At 37.5% G+C, this 17746-nt stretch overlaps 1 protein-coding gene across 1 annotated transcript in view; it reads right to left on the reverse strand.

The window, feature by feature from the left end:
• Nucleotides 1–1679: 1679 nt before the first annotated feature.
• The window catches only part of ST8SIA6 (ST8 alpha-N-acetyl-neuraminide alpha-2,8-sialyltransferase 6), a 126584-nt gene continuing 110517 nt past the window's right edge, over nt 1680–17746 (reverse strand). The window contains exons 7-10 of the mRNA XM_015585596.2: nt 9936–10080; nt 6069–6181; nt 3492–3584; nt 1680–2292 (exon numbers count right to left, since the gene is read on the reverse strand). Coding sequence (XP_015441082.1) covers nt 1824–2292; nt 3492–3584; nt 6069–6181; nt 9936–10080 — 820 coding nt within the window. The 3' untranslated portion in view covers nt 1680–1823. The remainder of the gene's footprint in view (nt 2293–3491; nt 3585–6068; nt 6182–9935; nt 10081–17746) is intronic.

A 17746-nucleotide genomic window follows, 5' to 3' on the forward strand; every position in this document is an offset into this window, starting at 1 on the left:
AAGATAAATGAATTAGGCTTTCTGTAACTAAAAGCATGTTTCTTTTGGAAAATATTTATGTATGCTAATAGGTTTCATTTGCTATAGAACAAATGAAAATATGAACTAAAAATGGCATCACAAACGCCAACTACAATCAAATTAAAGATGTATTTTATCAAAATAAACGATTTACATCAGAGTGTTCTTACAAGTGAACATTTAGTAAAACAATAATCTGGCTAAGGTAAGAATTCAGAATTATAGCTGTAATTCATTCAGCATACTGCCCAGTCTGTTCCACAACTATTTCCTCTCTCCTTGCAATGGTATAAAGACAAGCAGGAAAGTATGCACGTAATGACTTATTTAAGTCAAATAACTTAAATAAGTAATTTAATATAACGTCAGTAGATGCAGCGATGACCTATGTTAACAGGTATCATAATAATAGAAGGGAGTGGCTGTGAAAATGCTAATATTCAATATCTACTAAAGCTTCATTTCAGATTGATGTTTAATTTATTAGTTTTATTTCTCATGTGAACACACACTTTTCCTTATGAGAATTACGTTTTTGTGTGTTTTAATTCTTATAGCTTTCTTATGAAATCTGTCATGTTGGTATTATGCACATTTCACAGATATGGGCTCAAGGCAGCACCCTTACACCTACCCTACTCTCATGTGTCAGTTCTTGGGGCAAAGACCACGCTCTACCTTCAAATATCCTCATTCTGATTAATCAAAATCAAGGGGACAGCTTTTACCCCTATCATATTCCATCCACCGAAAATCTTCATTTAGTAAAATCTTACTCATAATCTAGGTTTAATTCAGAAATCATCTCTTCTCTGAAACAGATTCCATCAAAATAGATTTAATTATTCCTGCCTCCATTCCTCATAGTACTTTATGGGTAACTGCTGTAATAACATTTATCATATAATATCACAGTTGATGACACACACGTCCATTTCCTCCTGCAGGACTTAGTCATCCTTGTACCTCTCTCAGAGCTTGTTACAGGGTGAGTATGAAGTAGCTGTTCCATGATTTAAAAAAATAATAAATCAGATGAGTGAGCCCACAGACAAGGCAACAGGTAAGAAAAATTAGAGATTGGAACCATTCACATCCTTGAAGTAGATCCTGTTAGTAGGTGATGAAAAGGCTTAAGAGTAAGGCAGGAAGTTAATACAAAGAGTGATTTTAAAATGTAGATAGAGGTGGGAAAGAATTGGCCTAAAATCCAATCATTGCGAGGCATCACAGCTCATGACACAAGTGAATGTAATCAGAAGCAGGCACATTACCATACTAACAGAAGGATTTCATTCCTGAATAGTCAAGGGTTTCTCACTGAAGTACGTGATTTTCTTACATGTGTTCTTTAAGACAGGAGGAAAGATGAGAAAGATATTATTGATAATAGAGAGGCCTGCCAGAGAAAGAACCCCAATGAATGCTGGCAATTCCAGAAAGGGTTTCCAAGACAGCATGCCTTTCATTATCACTCTGGGGAGGGTGGAAAGTTGTTATATCAATAAGGAAACATTCATTGAGTCCCTGCCTCATGTAAATACTTGGCAAAGAGTTTTCATAGATTATCACATTTTCCTAACATTAGTTAGACATCCTGGTTCCCATTTTACAGGAAGGGAATTGAAGATCAGAACGACTGAATGAGCTGCTAAGGTTGCACAGTTAGTGGGGAGCTTTGATCAAACCGAGTTTCGGGGCTTCTCCTATTGTACCCTACAGTCGCCTCTTTTTGTCTTCAGAAACATCATTACCCACCTACATCATTCCATTAAAACTATCCCCATTTAACGACACTATGTTTAGGCTATTTGACATTTGCTAAATTGTAATTTGAGGATTCCCTTCATATGAAGTTGGAGAATTTGTCTATATTCTTTGGGCATCTCGTGGAACCCGCGTTTAGGTAAGTTGTTGTCATAGTAGTGATGGCTGACAGGTGTGTCATGTATCGTTTTAGAGAAGGGCCAAAATCCATACAGTTTCACGTTCTCACACAGTTCAACTGCCACACTTGTGATCATCAAACCAGAAGACAAGCGATACTCTGTCACACCTTTAGTTCTCCAGAAAAGGGCAAGGTTTCTCAGGTACTTGGGATGGAAATATATAACCTTTTGTCTGGCTTTAGATTCTTTCAGTGTGTGGTACACTTTAAAAGAGGCACCGGTGTTGGCCCTGAAGGAAAACGCTGGCAGAAGAAGGAATGCATCTCCATAGGTTGCGATGTCCTCCAGAAATACTGCTTTCTTTTCCTTTAAGTTCCCATATCTGTCAAATTGTAAAAAAAAAAAAAAATCATAATAACAACAATAATAATCAAAGTAGTGATTTTGCTTACGTGAGGCTGAATTTACCACTGGCCAAAAAAAACTGACCCATGTATCTTACTGTATGTAAAGAGACAAACCACAGACTCAGAGAAAGCTCATGCATGTGAGCATCATGGATGCTATTGAGCACTAGGCCTTCATCTCTCTTTCCTGGGTCTCTTAGGGTTTCATTTCTGCTTTCTTACCAGGCTCTACCCTTACTGGACACACATTTCTTACACTCTTTTATCTTCAAATTCAGTAATTTTTTTTTTTTGTAAGGTGGCTTTTTGATACTGAACACGGCTTCCAAATTTATAATAATGAAACATTTTCTCAAACATAGCACATTCTTGAAATACATTAAAAAATTCATTGAGCTGTACATGTGATTTGTGCACCTCTTGTACATACGTGATTATAAAATTTTCCTTGGTAAATCTAAACTATCTTTTCGCATACAGAAATATGCACACATACACATATATTTTAAATTTCTTCCATGTATTGTGATAGCTCCATATATTTGATTTAAACAATACCTTAGTAAATATACTTGTAAGTACAATTGTGTGTGTTTTGAAAGTAAGCTTTTGAAAGACAAACACAACATTTTATATTTTCTTAAGACATACTAGAACTACTTGAGGGGTGAATTCTATTAATAACGATTATGAGTCACTTTTGATGAAAATAATGGACTAAAACTATATATGAGATTTTTATTAACCAACTAACATTTTGCAGTAATTGCATTGCAGAAAATGAAACATGGGAATCATTCTTTAGTAATATACAACCTAAAGTAAAAATCAAATTTTGCCAGGTTCTCCTAAAGCTTATTCTCTAAAGTTTCCAAATTGACTACGTTTTATCAAGAGCTACCAAGATAAAGTAATGCTAAAATTCTGAAAGAAAATGAAAAAAAAGTAACTTCACTACTATCAATGTTCAACTCACAACATCAGCTTACGACCTCTTATGAGCCACAACCTTGACAGAAAGTCAAAAATTACCCATATATTTCTATGTATTTTCTCCAAAAGCCATTCCAGCTGTTTTGTAAGTCAGCCACAATGAGATTAGTGCTTAGACTAAGAAACGTGTTAAACCATGAACAAACGTTCTTGGACAGTTATATAAGTTGGAGGTACTTACTTTAGTCTTATGATACTGGGATTTACGGTCACAAGATTGGTTTTGCTGCCAACATCTTTGCTAGCATCTCCTGTGGTTGGGGGGAGGTTACACCTGAAATTTGTAAGGAAAACTATTATCAAAATACAACTTGGAAAAAAAAAGTGGCTACACACACATACATACATATACACAAATACATGTGACCACTGTCATTTTATTGGATAAAATCACTGCTATTTAGAGATCCTTAGATTTCACCTGATTTGCATTTAAAACTATTTAATAAGTAAGTACTGAACTCAGGTGGTTCAGCATTACATAAAATATACAAATGTGATAAATGCCTTCAATATTGATTAAGATCTTTATAAGTAACAAAACTAGAATGACAATTATACTTTGCCTAGCTTTTGAAGTGTTTACAATCTTCTTACTGAAATTATTATTTATATTGATTATATTCTGAGGGGTATGACCAACAATTTATAGATTTTAAAACATTGAAAGGCATTATGAACAAGTTTATAGAGTCTGCCAGAAGCAAACAAATCGAAATCTCCTGAATCCCATATGGATAGTTTTTCCACCAAATTATGCTGTTAATAAATAAAACCCTAATGTTCTTATAATGATATTTTCATATTGATGTTTTTCATCCTCTTTTGAGTACTAATTTGTTTTTAAATTGGAAAACAAATTAAGAATTGCAGTTTTGAGTAATTATATTCCTGTCACAAAAAAAGAGAAAGTCGGTTATGATTCCTTAAGTATCATCTACAGAATTTCAAGTAGACCATTTCTGAGTATTTTCTGAAGGAAGGCTGCTTGATGTGTTCTGAAGTATGGCTGAGGTTAAAATATTCTGCCCCATGCTCTACGATACACACAGACAAATAAAGGATGCACTTCTTACCTTGCTAAAAAAGAAAAATAATTAAATAAAGTACCTTGGGAAAAATCAATACTAATCATAGATAACAGGCCAGAAATGACCTCATTAGTGGGCTTCCTGTAACAAATCTACTTTCTAGAACAGTCCCATATTCTTCTGAAGAATCAAAGGTGATTCCTAATATATTATAGTATCGAAGGAGACTATAATAAAAATATCGGGTACTGCATATGTACAGTTGCATAGTAAAGTCACTCAGGGCCTGTTTTTGTTCCTTACACTCAACTGATAGCTCCTAGTTTTCTGAAATGAAAAAACAGTGATAATAGGCACTTTCTAGATTGTTTTATAAAATATGAACATGTACAGGCAAAATAAGTACAGGCTTACAAATTAAATAAATTTTAATGACACCAACCATGTCTAGCCCTCATTTGCCTCTTAATTTGGAAGGCTGACTTCAAAGTGAATTCTGTGTGCAGAAAAATATCTGGCATCAGCAAATGTAGAATCCAGAAAAATACGCATTTATTTTAGAGTCATTAAGTAGTTATTGAGATTTAAAAACAATTTTAAATGAAACTTGTCATATTTACTATATTTGCATAAAGTAAAATGGATGTTTAGGCATGATATTTCAGAATTTGGGGAAATTTTAAGTTTCTAAAAAGTCTATGACAAGAACTATTTATCTTCATTTATGGCTTTTTCATACTGAGTACTTTAACCAAATGGCTAAATCATTCTGGTATTGGCCATTTTAACTCTAATCATAAAGAGCAATCCAATAATTGTTAGACTCTGTCGGGTCTGTTGTTCTGTCATTACTTTCAGCATAAAAGATTTAATTGAGATTAAAGTCAGGGGAAGCTACTAATTCAAAATAGTGTTTTTTCTTTTATTTCCTAAAAAAGGACAGTATTAAATCACGTAAGAATCCAAGGGTCTCCTCTGATGTATGAAATCAAGTGTTTCTGAAATAGGCAGAAAGATTTTGACTTACTTTTTAAAAAGATTCATTTTCAATTAAAACCCATCCTCCCAGGGATGCATCGCCTTTCCTTCATATTCTGAAAGTGGAGGTGCCCTGTGACACGGCTTATGAGCACAGGCACCCATGCAAACCACCTTTGTTTCTGTTTTTGCAAGCTAGCTGGTATTGAGATATAAACATTAAAAATAGACATATAATTTAGAAGGTGTACAATTTTTTTTTTTTTAAATTTCAAGCCAGAACACTAAATAAATAATGAGGTTGCATGGTTATGCAATGCCAAGGTAAGCATTTTCCCAAGTATTACCTGAGAACAAAATTTCCTTGAAATGCTCTTAAAACAACAACAGCAACAACTGTTTTCAAGGTCAGGTGAACCTAGAAATGCTGCCCCCCTAGAGTCCTCTCAGGGAGCCACGGTAGCCTTAATACACTGAAGGCTCTGACAAGTCCTGGAGTGCAGAGTCTCTTTCACCACAATCGCACCTAGAACTTCTGAAAAATAAATGATCCTAGCACATTTCTATTCTTCTGGTGTCAACATTTGGAGGAACTCATGACTCATTTAACATTTCAGGAAAGGCTACCAAGGTAATTTGTAGACTTAACACAGCTCAAAGGTCAAAATTTACATGTAGTATCTTTACAGCATCTCTTGAAAATATCCAACTGACCTTTGGTTCAAAGAAACCAGCTTGACAGGTCTTACCTAAAAACAAAGTCGGATTTGTCTATTTCGGCTCCGCAGAGAGACTTATTCAAAATTCCTCCATTTCCTACCACTGCACACTGATTGTAAGGGTGCTCCACAAAAGGCTGAGACTAGCAGGAGAAAGTGAAAAGCTACCATGAAACACCTTTAGTTTTAGGACCATAAACATCATCAGCTTAATTCAAGTAGCTTAATTTTTACACATGCTAAGGAAAGAAAAAGAACAAGAACAAGAAAAAGAAGTAGCAAGACCATAGCATATTGATCAACTTATGACTTAAAAAAATCCTCTAAACCTGTTTTATTTGGAGAGAAATACACAGCATATCATATACAACATAATGTAATAATTCAAAATGTAACATACTTGCATATAAAATGTAATAGAATATAGTTTATGTCACATCATTAAATAAATAAAATGAGAAAGGCAAAATCCCACATTGTGCCTTATGAATCAACAGAAACATTTTCAGCCAAAAAGAGAAAATAAAGCATTTGCAAAGTAGTGTTAAATCCTCTATTCTTGGGCATAAAATTAACAGCTGATTTAGCAAAAGTTTCCCATGCTTCTTAAATAGTCAGACCTTCAGACTCGGTGATGATATGACATTTAACGCCTGCTGTCTCCCCCAAATGACCAGCCACAGTACTTCAGGGAGGCCTACTCAATCTGTGCTGACATATTTTAAATTAATTTTCCAGCCTGAAGCTTTTTAGTTTTTTTCCCCTCCAGGGTCTAACTTGCCTACCCCAAAAGATTTTCCACTTTCACCGAATCCTCCCCAGTCTGAAACATCAATGTTCAGTTCAACAGTGCACATTTCCTTTCGGTCACTTTCCTGAAGGAAGGATGTGACATCACAAGCAGCAAGGGTGTCAACTCACATTCCACAGTGACAGGGTTCCTGATTCACTTATTTTGTCTCTCGAATTTGACTGTATGTCCTCAAGGGCAGAGAGCGTGTTTATTACATTTAATTGTTCCTCATCTTTCACTGCAGACCCAGCTCAGTGAAAGGTACACAGTGACTTAGTGACTTTTAAATTAGTGCTCGCTGGTCCAATGGCCCACACAGCTGCAACCCCCAGTGTTAGGCTGAGACCGGCATGAGTGAGTTTGTGACAGCCAGCTGGTAAAATATGCAAGAATTTTGTGAGTGGGTTGTTAAACTATTGGTAAATTAAAATTGGCTGTAGTGGTGGTATTTATACCACTAAAATTGGCAAGTCAGGGCACCCAATTCCCCAAAGGCAGCTTACCAGGAGCATGAGCAACACTCTAGGGCCAGTGTGGTTCTGAGCAGCCCAGCAGACCCCTGAATCGCTATGACTGCCATGTGCTCCTGATGCTGCATCTGGGAGATGCCCAACAAGCAGAGAACACTGCTTCGATGCTTATAGATTTGTCTTTAAAAATTAAAAATCATATAGTGCTTATTATGCAAGAGGCCACCAAGCGCATAACTTACTAAGGCATTTAATCCATACAACAACCTTATGAGCATTTTATAGATGGGAAAATGGAGGCACGCGTTAACGGCTATAAAGTGGCAGAATTGGGATACCAACCTAGGCCTTTTGCTACAGAGTCCACGCTCTTAATCACTACACATTACACAGCTCCTCACATTCAGTGGCTAAAACGTTAACTTAAGTACATGCGTTATTTCTCTTTATATCTGCAATGCCTAGCAGATTGCCTAGCTCTGAAATGAATGGTTCCCAGATACCCCAGGGAATTACAAGTCACTAAACTTCTAGCTCAAGATGTCTTCAGACAGTGTTTACTAACCAGTACCACAATAAATTCTGAATTTTATAGATAGAGTTGAATGCAAATAGGCTCTTTATGGTACAATAGAAAAGATTACTGAGAGAAGCATATCTCCCATTAAGCAGTCAAAATAATGTATGTTTTTCTTCGGCTTTTTGGTCAACCGTGGGGAAATATCCATATGCTTTGGGATCTCAACATTCAGGAAGAGTTTACATAAGCTACAAACTTCAACATTCCCTAAAATAAACCTAAGAAATGCAAATTTGCATGACTCAAGTGTTTGCACATTGCTCGCTCTGGTCAAAACCCAACTTTGTTGTTCTCCTTTGCAAGTGACTTAGCAAAGTTTTTAGAGAAGGTGACTTCACCGCATTTAATCTATTGAGATTTCGTGCTGTGTTCCCCACAGTTCTTTGGAGCTGAGTGTGGCAGAGCAGAACCGAGCAGCGTGAGTGTGCAGGAAGCGAGGTGGGAAAGAGGTAGCTTCCGCTAGGAGCCACATTCATGGAAAGGAGAGGTTTAACAGCAGTCCCCAATCTTTCCGGCACCAGGGACTGGTGCTTCTGTCAGAATTGAATGCCTGATGATCTGAGGTGGAGCTGAGGTGGTGAAGCGCTGGAGAGTGGCTGCAAATACAGATGAAGCATCGCTCACTCACCTGTCACCCACCTCCAGCTACGTGGCCCGGTTCTTAACAGGCCACAGACTGGTACCAGTCCGCCACCCAGGGATTGGGGACCCCTGGTTTAAGGAACACAGAAAAGTTACCTAGCTTTGTAACTGTTAATGGACTGTCTTCAGAATTTTCTCCCCCCAATTTTTAAAAATTAGCATAAATTTGGATAATGGTTGCTGTTATTAATTGCATACAGAATTATCAAGACCATCCTTTTCCAGGTGCTAATTAGAAGAAAAAAAGAAAAGAAAAAAAACCACCTGCTTTTCCTCTATTGTGGTCAATTTAAAGCAAGGAAAACACTAGCAAAAATCGCATGGGTGACAAAGTTGCTCATTGTGACACTCTCCACAGCCTTCTTTGATTGGGACTATAAATATTCGTTACTTATTATCTTTTCAATTATTGGTAATTCCAATGCACCATGAGGGCATTGTTAGAATGCTTTATGAGTTATTTTATTGCCCCCCTTTCTTTCAGAAAATATGCAATATTTTTTTCTATTGTTTTTTTCTTTTTTCATTAATTCCCAGAAAACTATTCTTCCTTTGAATTGTAATATTTAAAAAAAAAATTAGAATAACTTATATAACCAACAATAAATTAGCAGAAAGAAGTCAAATGTCCAAAAAAAAATAATTGTTAAGAATTTAATATTCTACAATTGGTAGACTACATATAATAAAGTTTTTTATTTTTGACCATACTGACTTAGTCTAATTGTTTTTAAACAAATCACAGAAAGATTCCTGAGAGTAAATTTTTCAAGCAATGGGATATTCTTCAGGACAAAAATTTCCCCCAAGTTTGGATTTATATTAAGGGACAGGTTTCTTCTTGTAATAGTACTGTATCATAACTCATTAATTTATTTAACAAATATGTGATGAGTGCATATATGTACTGGAGAATGTTCTAGCATCTCGAGACACATCAGTAAACACGCCAGGCAAAAATCCCTGTCTCATGGGGGTTATGTTTATTGACCACAAATTCTTACATATTTACTTCCCAAAGATTAGCCACAAACATCATTCTTTGTGAAAGAACTGATTCAGTTGCCAACATTGACAATTGGAAGAACCTTATTTCAGGTGAAAATTGGTCATCTTCCCAAACTCCAGCAATTCTTATGAAGAAAACCCAAGTACCTCTATCTCATTCAAGGATGAGTCATGAAAACTTAAGAACTGGGAGAGCTTATTACTTAAGATATAAATACCATTGCTTGCAGAGCCACCTTGCATTCAAAATTGCCTTTTTAAAAATGGATGCTATACATATCTTATACAACAAACGGTACGGTATTTTAAAAACAACTCCTCCATTATTATAAGTTATAACTAAAAGTGAGAGGAAATTTACCTGGAATGGCGACATAAATAAATCGCAACAAATCTTTACTCACCACTGGAAACATATTAAAAATGTTCTCTCTAATTAGGATTTCGTTTTTACTTTCCACCTCATAACTCATGTTAGTCCCAACTGGAGTGTTATTTTGAGAAACAATAAAGTTTTGAACAGCATCACAACAGGAAGCAAGTTTTGCTCTGCAAAAAAAAAATAAGAATAAAAGTGAGCCAAGGATTAAGCTTAAGAAACCAAAAATAGAGACTACGATGGGAAATGCGAAAGAGGATTTTGCTGACTTTCAGAAAGAAGAGAAATCATTCACGAAGACGGCATTTTTATCTCATTTCATTCTAACTGGCCCTGGATGGTGAAATGGTATCATCATAGGATAAAAGAGCAAAGAATGTTAAGCATACTGATACTTAGATAGGGACCTTCTTTACCAATAGAAACTACTCATTAACATAATGGTTTAAATATGAAAACTTCCTTCTAATGAAGATGTTATAACATTAAGGAGAAAAATGACAGGACACATTATAATTCTCTGACAATAATTATAAAGTACGGAAACTAAATTAAGAACAGTGTTACAAATGTTCACCAAAGCCATATGTCATCATTTATTATGAGGTAAGTCCAATGAAAAGAAGAATCATTAAATACAAGTCATTTTTTGCGCTTCAATGAAGTATAATTCACAAATATAAATTGTTTGTATTTAAACAGTTTGGTGATGGTTTGGTGTGCATATACACTGTGAAATAATCACCACACTCAAGCTAATTAATATAGCTATCACCTTACAGTTATCATTTTTTTGTGCAAACACTGAAGATCCTCTTAGCAAATTTCAAGTATACACTGCAGTATTGCTAATTATAGTGACATTGCTGTACAGGAACACAGTGAATTTTTAAGTTAAGCAAAGTTAAAGTTACCATTCCTTACGAAAAGGCCAGAAAAATATAACTCGATATCAAGATTTCATTTCAAAACTCTTGCTATGGAGTGAAACATTATCATTAGAACAGGTGTCCCCAGTCATTCTGAGACTCTAATGCCTGATGATCTGAGGTGGAGCTGAGGCGGTGATGCTAGCGCTGGGGAGCGGCTGCAAGTACAGATGTTTTTTTGGTCATCGCCTCCTGCTGTGAGGACTGGTTCCTAACAGGCCACAGATTGTACCATGGCCTGGGCATTGGGGATCCCTGCATTAGAATGCAGACCCAGGAAGGTCCTGGCGGGGCTCATCTGAGTTTGCCCCCACCGTCTGGCAGGTGAATGTAGAATTATGCAGGCTTTATGTATATTTTTTAATATAATTCTTCAGGGATGCAGATTCCATAGCATCTCCTGATAATTATTCCAGAGTTTAATCAGCCTTGAAGTCAAGAGATTCTTCCATTTGCACAACCGAAGCAGCTTAACTTAAATCCATTTCCCTTGTTAGCTTTTCAGAGAACCTTCTGATAAAAACACTTCAGGAAATTGAAAATGGCAAGCAAGCAAAACTTGAACCTTTTCAATCTTGAAAAGTTTTAGAGAATTCTCTCTTCTCTCAGATTTTCCTCATAGGACCAGTTTTTCATTATTTTAGTCATCTGGCTCCTCTATAAATCTGTATCTATTTCTCCATATTACTTAAAAATATATATATCAAAGCTGGGTCTGATCATAGCACAAGGAACAGTGACTATTCGGTGAGCAGAGCTGACTGTGGGTAGTGCTGACCCTAGATTCATAACTAGACTTTCTCCATTGCACATTTTGTATAGGGTTTTGGTCCTGAAGGGTATGCTTTTGTATATGTTCCTACTGAATTCTGTCTCTTTGAAAAAATACAGTGCTTTAATCTTGAATCGTAATCCAGGCTTCCTGAATTCCAGTAGTTCTCAGGGTATGAAAAGTCAGGGCTGTCATATTGTTTGTGCCCTAAAATGAAGATTTTCTTATAATACTTCTTATCAGTTAACTCATCAAAATAGCACATTCTTCTTAACTGAATTCAATCATCTGCTTATTATGCCTCTTTGTATTTCAGAATCCACCATTTCTAAAAGACAGTTCAGAGATTAGCAAAAGGAAAAAAACCGAAAATGATGTGTAGTCAAAAACATAATACTACATAGTTTTTAATTATAATTTCATAAGAATTCATGTGATACATTGTAAGCTCAGAAATCCTTATGTATTTACAATTTTAAAAGTCTCTTTTATGCAGGATTTTGAGAAAAGGCAATGGAATACATTCTCATTTACCTTTGACAAGTAATTTAATTTCTCTAAGAATAGTCGCTGCTTAAAAGAATATTACACCACCAGAAACACTAACCAGTGTACCCTGTGTGGTTTTTGTAATATTAATAGGTTTTTTTCTGAAATTATATTTTCGACATTATAAAATTGTCAAACCTACAGGAAAGTTGAAAGAATTGAACAATGAGGACTTGAATAACCAGCTATACTCTACGATTAGCTTTTTACTCATTTGTTTTACTGTGTAGTGATCCATCAATCCATTGTTGTTTATTCATCCCTCAGCACTTCAGCATGCATATCATTATTTTGTGTATATTTTGGGGAAAAATCTACACATGGTAAAATCATAAGCACATTCAACGAATTCTAAGAAATGCATACACCCCTGTTATCTGATGTCCTATCGATATCGAGGTAAAGAATATTACTAACCCCCAAATAACTCCCTCATCACCCTTCCCCAACCTGGAGGCAATCACTTTTGTGGTTAATTTTTACCAAAGGTTAGTTTTACATATTCCAGACTCTGCATAAACAGAATCACATAGTATGTGTGCTTCTATGTAAGACGCCTTTCTTTTGGAATAAATATTTTTGGAATAAATATTTTTGCAATTCACGCATGTTGCTGCACTTAACAGTCTGTTCCTTTTTATTGCTAGAGTAGTATTCTAATGTCTGGGTCAGGTTAACCACCTCCCTGCACTTTTAAGGAAGTCGCTATCAAAAATCAATGTTAAAGACCTAATCGCTCATAATAACCTCATAGGAAGAATATCAGAATAATTATCCAAAATGTCATTTCTGAAGACTATCTTGGGTGACTAATGGGACTTTATTTTAATAGGCATAGCAATATTCCCCTTCCTGTGTAAAAAGAACAGGAGACATTAAGAAATGAAGGACATTAACTAGACATAATGGTTAATTTTATGTGTCAACTTGACCGGGCCAAGTCAATGCCCGGATAGCAGTTTAACATTGTTCTGGGCATGTCTGTGAGGGTGTTTCTGGAAGAGGTGAGCATTTGAATCAGTGGGCTGAGTAAAGCAGACAGCCTCCCACCGACCCTGCGGCCCAATATGAGGGGCATCATCCAATCCACTGTGGGCCCAGACAGAACAAAAGGCAGAGCGAGGCAGATTTGCTCTCCATGTGAGCTGAGACATCCATCTTCTCCTGTCCTTGGAGACATCAATGCTCCCTGCTTTCAGGGGTTCAGACTCAGACCAGAACTTACACCACTGGCATGCCAGTTCTTGGGCCTTCAAATTCAGACTGAAGCTTATACCACCAGCAGCTTTTCTGGTCTCCAGCTTGCAGATGGCAGATGATGGGACTTCTCGGCCTCCAAAATTGCATGAGACAATCCCCCATAATAAATCTCTTTCTGTGTATTGATACATATCCTCTTGGTTCTGCTTCCCTAGAAAATTCTAACCAAGACAGATATTGGTACTAATAAGTGGGGGTGCTGCCGTAACAAATACCTAAAAAGGTGGAAGTGGCTTTGGAATTGGGTAATGCATAGAGATTGGAAGAGTTTTATGTGCAACTAGAAAAGGCTTAGACTGCCATGAACAGAATTTTAAAGGTGATTCTGGTGAGAGCTCAGAAAGAAAAGCAGAGAACTGTAGACAAAGCTTCTGTCTTTGCATGGAAAACCTACATAATCCTCAGCAAATTATTGGTAGATATATAGATGGTAAAGGCCATTCTGAAGAGATCTCAGAAGGAAAGGAGGAACAAGTTATTGAATAATGGAGAACAGGCGACCCCTTTATCAAGTAGCAAAGAACCCGGCTGAGTCCTGTTCGAATTCCAGTGTTTTGCAGAAGGCAGAATTTGTGAGCAATGAAATTGGATACTTAATTGAGGAGATTTTCAAGCAAAATGCTGAAGGAGCAGCTTGGTTCCTTCTGGCTGCTTACAGTATAATGCAGGAACAGAGAAATGACTTGAAGACGGAACTATGGATAAAAAGGGAAGCAGAATCTAAAGACTTGGAAATTCTCATCCTATCCATGTGGCAAAAGAAATGAGAAAGTGTGCAGCAGGGAACACTATAGGTGTGGCCATGCTTCTGTTTGGGGAGGAGATTAGTGTGAGTGTGAACCATGGATTTAATCAGCCTATTGGAAAAATGCTAGTTTGAAGGAAGAGGAGAGAGGAAAGAATCAAGGAAGGCTGTTGGATTTCTTGCATTTTACAAAGATGGGATCTTAGAGCTATTTGGCCACAAATATGCAGTTTTTTAAGACAAGGGAAAAATGACCTCAAAGGTGATTCAGATTTCATCAGGATTGCCTCCTTGGTTTCAACAGGCCAGATGGTGTCTGCCCAAAGCCATGAGGACAGAGCCACCCAAAGCTGTTGGGATGGGGGTGTCAAGTAGAGCTGCAGGGTATGATCACCACCGCAGTGGGTCTGGAAGGTGGGACTGTCCTCCCAGTGGTCCTGGCAGGCAGAGCTTTGAGCCAGAGTTCCCTGGAGCCTTGAGATCTCGTGAAGTCTGTCTTGCCAGATTTTGGACTTGCCTGGGGACTGTCACCTCCTTCTTTCTTTCCTATTTCTCCCTTTAGGAATGGAAATGTCTATCCCATGTCTGTCCTACCACTGCAGTTTGAAGGTGCATACTTGTTTGGTCTCACAGATTCATGGCGGCGAGGGCTTCGATTCAAGATGAATGGTTTTCCAGTCTCACTCACACCTGATTTAGGTGATATTTACATGACACTTTGGATTTTAGAAATGATGCTGGAACAAGTTAAAACTTTGGGGCTTATTGGGATGGATGAATGTATTTGCAGGTGAGAAGAACATGAATTTGGTGTGGGGGAGAGGGGCAGAACATTAAAGACTAAACATTTGTGTCCTTCAAACATTTGTATGTTGACATGATGGTATTAAGAGATATGGCCTTTGGGAGGTGATTAGGATTAAATGAGGGCATGAGAGTGGAGCCCTCATGAATGGAACTGGTGCCTTTATAAGAGTCATAAAGACTTCCTTCCGCTTTCTGCTCTTTGCCACGTACAGATACAATGAGAAGGCTTCCCACTGTAACCTGGAAGAAGGCTGTCACCAACTCCAACCATGCCGCCACCCTGATCTCACACTTCCAGCCTCCAGAACTGTGAGAAATAAATTTCCGTTGTTTATTAGCCACCTCGTCTCTAGTACTTTGTTACAGCAGCTCAAATGAAGACACTAGAAGACATGCTGTGACCACAATCCCTAGATTGTCTTTAATGTGTAGTTTTCCATTCCACAGTGGTAAATGTCCAACCAGCATGCACAAACCTTACACTTGGAGGCACTGCGAACTTTCCAGGGCATTTTCACACCCACTGCATCATTCGATCCCCACAACAAGCAGGGAGATAGAAAATATTATTATTCCCATTTTAGAGATGAGACAACTGAAGTTGAGAGGAGCTAAGTGATAGGACCAAGGCTCACAGAATGTAAATGACCTGTGTCTTTTGACATTCGATTCTTTGCAGTTTACACTAGAAGGTGTGGTAGTTGGTGGTTTGGGGGGCGGGGCACGGGTGATGGGTACTGCCCTCATCGAGCTTCTTCTTTTAGAATGCTTTCCGTAATGACAACAACACAGAGGTTCCAACAATAATGTATGTAGCACCTCACTGAAAACTTGCCCAGACACAACGCAAAAGCTGCAAACAAAACAAAACAATAACAACAAAAGAAACGCTCCAAACCCTACAAATAACTGAGACGTTTGAGGCTCTCATTTTAAGGGTCCCCCATGGGGTGAAGGTTATTAAATGGAAAAAACAAAATCTACTATTAAAAGGAAAAGAACCTCCTAGCTTGATGATCTAACCCTTGCTGTGTTGTACCTTCATCAACTTCCTCTACACAATCCAGTTTCAAAAAGCAAATACTGTCTACTCGCCTATGCCCCCAGGATAGAATAGGGACCCCCTACATTGCACTGAGTTCCAGAATTGAAAAGAGTTCACACACTTTCCAAAGGGCATAATTCTCAGACATAGGCTGGTCCTGGGAGAATCTGGCTTAATACTTTTAGCCTTGATCTATAAAGACAGAATCTGAAAATGTGCCGAATCATCTTCCTATCACACTTGGTCTAATAAATCTACTTTTGAGAAAGGGATTTTTGTTAAAATTGTGGAAATGCCTTTTTCTTTTACATCATAGTTTGTGTGTTTTTTTCCTTTGTTTTTCTTTTTTCTTTTTTGTTTTCTCGAGTCCTTTTAAGTATCTGGTCAAAATTCTTCTCCAGTTCTAAACGAGATGCTTCCTGGATTTCCATGAAATAGTAATGACTGTGTAAGGCATATGGTACACAACACGCTATAGGTCATGCTGAATAGTAACAACCTAACTGCCCCAGCCCAGAGCTCCCAGGAGTCTCTCCTGTTTGTCAGACTCTAAGATTCTCTAATGAGATGTGGGGCCGTTAGGGTGAGGCGGATGTTACAGGAACTTCCTATGTATTAATAATGAGCTACCTTTGGGGGATCCATTCTCTAAGACTATGATAAGGGTTCGAGGAAATGGGGTTTTCAGATATAAGCACCTTCAGAAATTCATGGGACTTATTTACCACCCTAATCATTTCTAAAACAGTCAAAAATATTTTTTCTTCACCAAAACTGCAATGCTTAGGCCAAGCAATACACCAACTGCCTCTCTCCTGCTGATGCCTTCTTTTTTGCCTTTCTTCTGTCCCTACCCCATATTATATAATTCCTGACTGACCAATAATAACAATATCAAACATTAAGTGTGCTGTCCCTATGTGCTAAATATTTTACATATATTATCACATTTAAGAAAAGAAAAAGGTATATAAGGATGAATTTGAAGGGTAGCAGAATATACCACCCTCCAAATATGCTGCTTTGATATACTGATTATTTTGACCTGTAGGTACTTGAAAAACAGCAAACACAGGAAAAGATTTTCTTTGAACTCACCTTATCTGCTTAAAGACAGACCCTCCAAAGGAGCTCAGTTGTCATAAATTTGCTGCCAGACAGTTTTATCAACCAGGGAAGATGAATTCTTATGGAAAAGGAGACTAGAAGCAGACACCACACTCAGAGAGGCTCACAAACTGTCATACCTCCTCTCTGTTCTCCGAAGGGCCTCATCCTTCCTGAAAATCATTTTCTCTCCCCTGAGAGGCCTGTGCCTCCCCCCACTCCTTTCCCTGCTAAGATGGCATTCACATCTGAATTCCAAGCCACCTCAGGGAGCTTCTCATCTTTGCTGGTGTCTCCCACATATACATGAGGTCTATGTGTTAATGAACTGGTTTGTTTTTCTCTTGTTAATCTTTTATTACAGGGGTCTCTGTCAAGAACTCAGAAGGGTAGAGGGGAAATTATTTTCCCTCCTCTACAAATTATAAGATAGTAAGAGGTAAAGCCAAGATTCAACCTAGGATTTAAACCCTGAAATGCCTTCTCAATTAATGCCCTACAAGACACCACGGTGTGCAGTGCTCCCTACAGAGGAATCTGGGGGAGATTAAATGAGTAAATTTCCTTGTTTGAATCACATATTACTACCCAATAGATTTTTCTAGAATCCTCAAGTTCATAA

The sequence above is a fragment of the Pteropus alecto genome, unplaced genomic scaffold, assembly GCF_000325575.1.
Source record: "Pteropus alecto unplaced genomic scaffold, ASM32557v1 scaffold11, whole genome shotgun sequence".
Classification (NCBI taxonomy): Eukaryota; Metazoa; Chordata; class Mammalia; order Chiroptera; family Pteropodidae; genus Pteropus; species Pteropus alecto.